The sequence below is a fragment of the Periplaneta americana genome, chromosome 10 (genome assembly GCF_040183065.1).
Source record: "Periplaneta americana isolate PAMFEO1 chromosome 10, P.americana_PAMFEO1_priV1, whole genome shotgun sequence".
In the NCBI taxonomy this organism is placed as follows: domain Eukaryota; kingdom Metazoa; phylum Arthropoda; class Insecta; order Blattodea; family Blattidae; genus Periplaneta; species Periplaneta americana.
This window is the reverse complement of record NC_091126.1, coordinates 55197383-55203382: the sequence shown is the minus strand read 5'-3', so window position 1 is coordinate 55203382 and position 6000 is coordinate 55197383. Positions and strand designations below refer to the sequence as shown.

The following is a 6000-nucleotide window of genomic DNA, read 5'->3' as shown; positions in this document are numbered from 1 at the left end:
TTTCTGTCCTTTACTACTCATTATTCCATTATCATCTTGTACTCTGTTATCGAATATCATAACTAACTATTAAAACTTATATTCAGATGATTCGTCACCTGTAACAGAAATATTATGTGGGCATTTCTTTGTACCTGTAATCCAGGACTTACTCTTTTTGGGGATGCTAGAGAGTTTTTATATTAAAAAGATCAATATGTATCTTTGTTCTGGCAAATAATAATAATAATAATAATAATAATAATAATAATAATAATAATAATAATAATAATAATAATAATAATAATAATCATAATAATAATAATGATAATATTTGATTAATTACCATATTAATAATTATTAAATGATTTAAATTTAAATTATGGTTTATTTACCGATGCTCGCAACTGCAGAGGTTATATCAGCATCGCCGGTGTGCCGGAATTTTGTCCCGCAGGAGTTTTTTTACATGCCATTAAATCTACTAACATGAGCCTGTCGCATTTAAACATGCTTAAATGCCATCAACCTCGGCCGGGATCTAACCTGCAACCTCGAGCCTAGAAGGCCAGCGCTATACCAACTAAGTTCTGAGGGGAATTATTATTATTATTATTATTATTATTATTATTATTATTAATGTCTGATATTTGCAGAACAGAAGCTACACTGGTGACACACTGCAGTACCTACGCAATTCACTCGATACTGTGAGAACCAACTATGTTCACTCTGTCTCACAGAAATTGTCATAGCACCTTAAAATAAAGGGGAATGTTCTGTACAAAGTATTTTAATAGTGCTGCTGACATAGAGAATGTTCTATTCCCCAAAACAAATTCTGTGATCACTCAATACTATTATTCTCACATATGTCTGCCTGTTCCACACAAAAACATACATTCCACATTTGCACAAGTATTGCGAAAATTGCAGAAAAAAAATCTGCAAATAATGCCAAAATAATTTCAGCAGTTTTTTTTTTCCTTGGACTTTCTCCTAAACATATGGAATACTAACCAGTCTTCAAATATATTTCTAAAATTAACAAAGTTCTTTGTAAAGTGAGAAAAGATATACAGAGTACTTTCATGTTTTTAATTTTTGCGAGTATGGGACACTCAATACTAATGTCCTGTGTGAAGATCATATGAAATTCACTTTCATGCAATGGATTTGTCAACATTTAAAAACATGTTAATGCTAACAATTCCTGCTCTGTCAAAACATCACACTACAACACAGTTATAGCTGGAAGACATCCCAGGCAGAACAGAAATGTAACATCAATTCATCAGGAATAAATTTAAAAGTAGCATAGTTTCTGAAGACACAAGACAAAAATCTGTTAACAGAAGAAAAAAGTTGGAACATGAAGGAGAGTAAAGATAAATTCATTTTCGACAAAAACTACTGGCTCCAGTAAATAATCGAGATCACTATGAATATTTATCTTTGTCCTTTGTAGCGCAAAGTATTCTAAAATAACAGCAATTTTAAGCAATATGCATAACTAAAAGTTAAATTGCAATCAGTTATCTGTCTCTGATGATCAAACTTTAGTCAGTCACTTTGGCAAAATATACTAACATCCTTTGGATCCAAAATTGATCCATTGGCACAACGTCCATTGCACTGTCTTATGCAGTGTTGAATGGAGCATCTAATAAATATGTTCATTTTAAGTGAAACACACTCAAATATATCTATCGCATTTCAGAGTGGAGGTGTAAAGGACCGTTGTTGTTCTTGTTGTGGGTGTTGGAAGCGCTGTTGACTGCGCCTGTTATTCCGCCAGTTTCTATTTCGATGCATACGCTGACCTTGTGATTGTGGTGACTGTTGGTCCCAAGCTTGCATCTCCATGTTTGGTGCCGCATTCCCCATTCTACCATAGAACATTCTGAGGTCTGTATCTGAACCATTGCTATTACCCTCTTCCACGTCCTCGAATCTTGGTGTGTTTGGACAATAGTTTGGTGGCAGAGGAGCAGGTCCGAGAAGTCCAGGCGCATTTCTTGGATTTCTGGAAACTCTTACATCGTATCCAAGTCCTACACCTAAATTTGGCACAATTCCTGTGTTATGCATTAAGTTCATTGGATTTTGGACCATCATATCAGAATACATTGGTGCCGACTCCTGAAGTCTTGTAGGTGTAGTTACAGTTGCGTGAGGCGTTGCTGGAGCACTGCGACGTCTTGGGTCACTTCTTGGAGACTGCTTAGGAGGTGGTGGTGGCGGAGGTGGAGGTGGTGGTGGTGAAGCCGGACTATCTAAAGTAGTGTTGGACATCTTGAAGAGCTTGCGTAATCTTGGATCATTTCGAACCTGTAATTTCGAATTGCTATATTAATATGAATCTAGTGTTGAGATCGAGTCAGTGGCGCACCCACAGAGGGAGGTTATGGGGGCTCAAGCCTGCTACGCCATAAACAGAAAGAACAAACGAAAGAAGAAAGTTTTTTAATGTCTTGACATATCTGTATCTATTATTGTGAAAATTGTGTGATTTTTTTAATATTTGAATACCTTCGAGCATGATTTAGTAAACACAAAGATAACCTCAGCAGTTCTGTGTCCCTTTTACATACTGGTGTAAGTGCATCTAAGAAGGATATAGAAAAATTTGTGAAACTAGCTGAGTTATGCACAAAAGATTTGAATGGCGTTGGAATGAACTGCTTGACAGCTGAGTTTGAACTATCATATGACAGATTTCAGATTATGCCTACATCAAGTGTCAAAACTAGGACATTCATTAGAAGAGATATTTTACTGCCAAAAAATTCAATTGATGCCTTGAACATTTGTGATGACAGTTTCTTTCCAAATGTACATGTACTTTTCAAGATCTCTTAGTCTTCTTCTGTTTGTACTAGCACACCTGAAAGAATGAAGACTTACTTGAGAAACACTATGGGAGAGACTAGGTTCAATGATCTTGCAAGTCTGAATATCCACAGAGACATTTCTGTCAACTCAGAGGAAATAATTGACATTTTGTTACAGAAAGGACCAAGAAAACGTAACTTTGTTTTAGTTTTATGGTATTACTCTTAATGCTATTTTCAATTATTGCTGTAACAGATTTGGAAAAAATATAAAGATATTACTTTCAAATTTGTATTTTGCGATGTGCTTCAAATGTTGCTCTGTGACACTGATAATAAATAGTCCCTCCCCCCAAACCACATTCCTGGCTGCGCCACTGGTTTGAGTATTCCAAGTTCTCAAATATGATGTATAGCTATCAATGTACAAGGGTCTTCCTGTGACCATTACTTAATATATAAATATAATTAGGATAAAGGCAGTACAAGCATTGCTATTTTCCTTGCTTTTCAGTATTTTATATTTTGTTTGTACCATTCATATTTATGAAATAAAATGAAAATACAAGGAAAATAACTTTTATTTATTTACTAAACACAATAAAATTACTGCCAAACATTCTTCATTAATGTCAGGATATGTCATTACATCTCATTAACACTAGATCACAAGGCATAAATTTGTGCTATGACTTACAAAAGTCTCAATGGTCATCAATATATGAAATTCTAATCTTCTGATTAACAAAATTATTTGATTCGTTATCTATAAAGAAGTAATTATTTAAGTCGCTATAATAAATTATTGAGTTAGTGTAATAAAAAGTTTAAATGGTAGTATGTGCTGTGCGAATATTTCGGGTTTTTGCACCATGTCATAGATATACACAGTGCCTCAGCTCAACAGGGTCAAAAGGATACAGATGGATGGAAGAGGAATCTAATAACTAGTTTCGTCTATATTATACCCTTTAATAATTCCAGGAATAAGCATCTTGGTAAGAATGGAATTTGAAATTCGAAGGATTTTTCATAGAATCCTCTGGGAGATGAAATTTTTACTTGGTTATTTAATGATGCTGGATCAACTACTGGGTTATTTAGCGTCTGTGGATTTGGTGATATAGTATTTGGTAAGATGAGGCCGAAGATTCGCCATAGATTACCTAACATTCGCCTTATGGTTGGGGAAATTCTTGGAAAAACCCAACTATACTGTGTTCCATAATGTCTGACAGGCAAAGAAAACATTGCCAGTGGAGGAAGGGAGAAAGATAATTGCTACTCAACCAATGGCAGAGATCACATCCCACGTTTATCTTCAAGTTGGGTGGTCTGAAGTGTTCTACATCTGCCCAACTTCTAGATAAGTCTGGAATGTGACCTCTGCCATTGGTTGAGTAGAAATTATCGTTCTCTCTTCCTCTTCCGGCAATGTTTACTTTGCCTGTCAGACATTATCAAATGCAGTATAGGTAATCAGTCCAGGCAAGAATCGAACCCACGTCCAAATGCAACTCCGGATCAGAAGGCAAGCACCTCCATTGACTGAGCTACACCAGTGACCCTCTGATAGATAAATAAAACAATAGCACAAAGCAACACAAACAGTGTTCAGAAAGTGGTATTATTTTCAAGGTATCCAGGAATCTTACAATCCATCATAATGATTATGACTTAATAATCCGTTAATTGAGAAAATTCTAACAGAGACGCATGAAATGTATTTTCATGAATGCCTCTGATCAATTCGTCCACCACCACAGTCTTCTCCTTTTGGCATGAACATTTCACACTGCAACAAATGCCTAACTACAGAGACAATAAATTGTCTTCCAATTAGGGTGATGCTTGTTAGTAAACCACTGTCATAATGCTATTCAGCTAAGTGCTTCACTATAGATTTAATGAACCTTTGGCAGTTCCAAGTTTGCGCAGATACTCTACTGTCTGTATAATTTTAACCCCACTGAACTGAGATATCCTGTAAAAACATCAAACATTTCGGGGCTATGAACAGTCATCATCATCATCACAGAAGACAAGAAAAGGAAAATCGATCTGTGTGATTCATTATCAACAACTCTTCTCCTGTCAAATGCAATGTGAGGTGGTTGAGTACACAATGCTGGGAAGAGATGGGCTGTAGGAGGAAGAGTTTCCACTGGTTATAATTCAGAACAATTGACGAAGGCTTTTTAAGGGCCATGGAATTATGAAGAAAAGAATAAATGAAGAATGGCTGCATTAAGAAGATAATGAAATCTAATGTCAGCCCTTCTGATAGCTAAGAAAATGTATGTGATGCTAAAGAAGGAATGGACTAAAACTTTGTAGAATCGTGGCACTTTTAAGGACCAAAAGAAATATTTGAGACAGTAGTAGGACAAAAGTCATCGTTATTTCTTAATGGGAAATCATACTGACCATGAATATCTGTCTTGTTTATGGCCAAGAAATCGTTATACGAGACTGTGGAAAAATAAGGACTACAAAGATTATTAAACACAAAGCCATATTCATAGACATTCTTAGCGCAGGCTTCCGGTGGATGATCAGCGAACTACCGTTTTTCGTATTCATAAACCAGTGTTAGCGATATGATATGAATCCTGTACAAGTAACCAGTCGATAGCCGGGGCTAGTTTAGCACGCTCGTAGTGCGGGCTAGCGAAATTTCTATGAATAGCACCTAAACATACCAACACAATGCAAATGACCCTTTGAGAGCCGAAGGAAATTGCTTGAAGAGCTTTCGGAGTTCGAAAAAGAGAAGAATGCAATAATTGTAGCTGCCTCTTTTTCCATTTCTATCAATTAATGTATTTTTCCTTGGTTATTTAACGACGCTCTATCAAGTACTAGGTTATTTAGCATCAATGGGATTGTTCAATTAATCTTAATCACCAAGAAACCGTAATGGCACATTTAAGAGATAAACAATTATGCGGGAGTAAGGAAAAGGATATCTGCCATTGTCAGCTATTAAATTTATAAACTGCACTTATCTTGAAATACAGACCCTCAAGAGAGACAAATAAATGTGGCGTTATGGAAGCAAAAATGCTATCGAGGATGTCCAAGAAACAAATTGAAATATAACAGCCAGAATTTTGAGGGGCAAGAATGTACTTGGAAGGCTGTGCGAGAAAATTCTATCATTGGTAAATATAAAGAAATTGTGTTA

The 6000-nt window shown here is 35.8% G+C and overlaps 1 protein-coding gene across 5 annotated transcripts in view; it reads right to left on the bottom strand.

Annotated features, from left to right (window-relative positions):
- Positions 1–376: 376 nt before the first annotated feature.
- su(sable) (suppressor of sable) overlaps positions 377–6000 on the bottom strand; it is a 123203-nt gene continuing 117579 nt past the window's right edge. For all 5 annotated transcript variants that reach the window (XM_069837553.1, XM_069837555.1, XM_069837554.1 and 2 more), the window contains one exon: positions 377–2310. In XM_069837553.1, coding sequence (XP_069693654.1) covers positions 1696–2310 — 615 coding nt within the window. In that variant the 3' untranslated portion in view covers positions 377–1695. The remainder of the gene's footprint in view (positions 2311–6000) is intronic.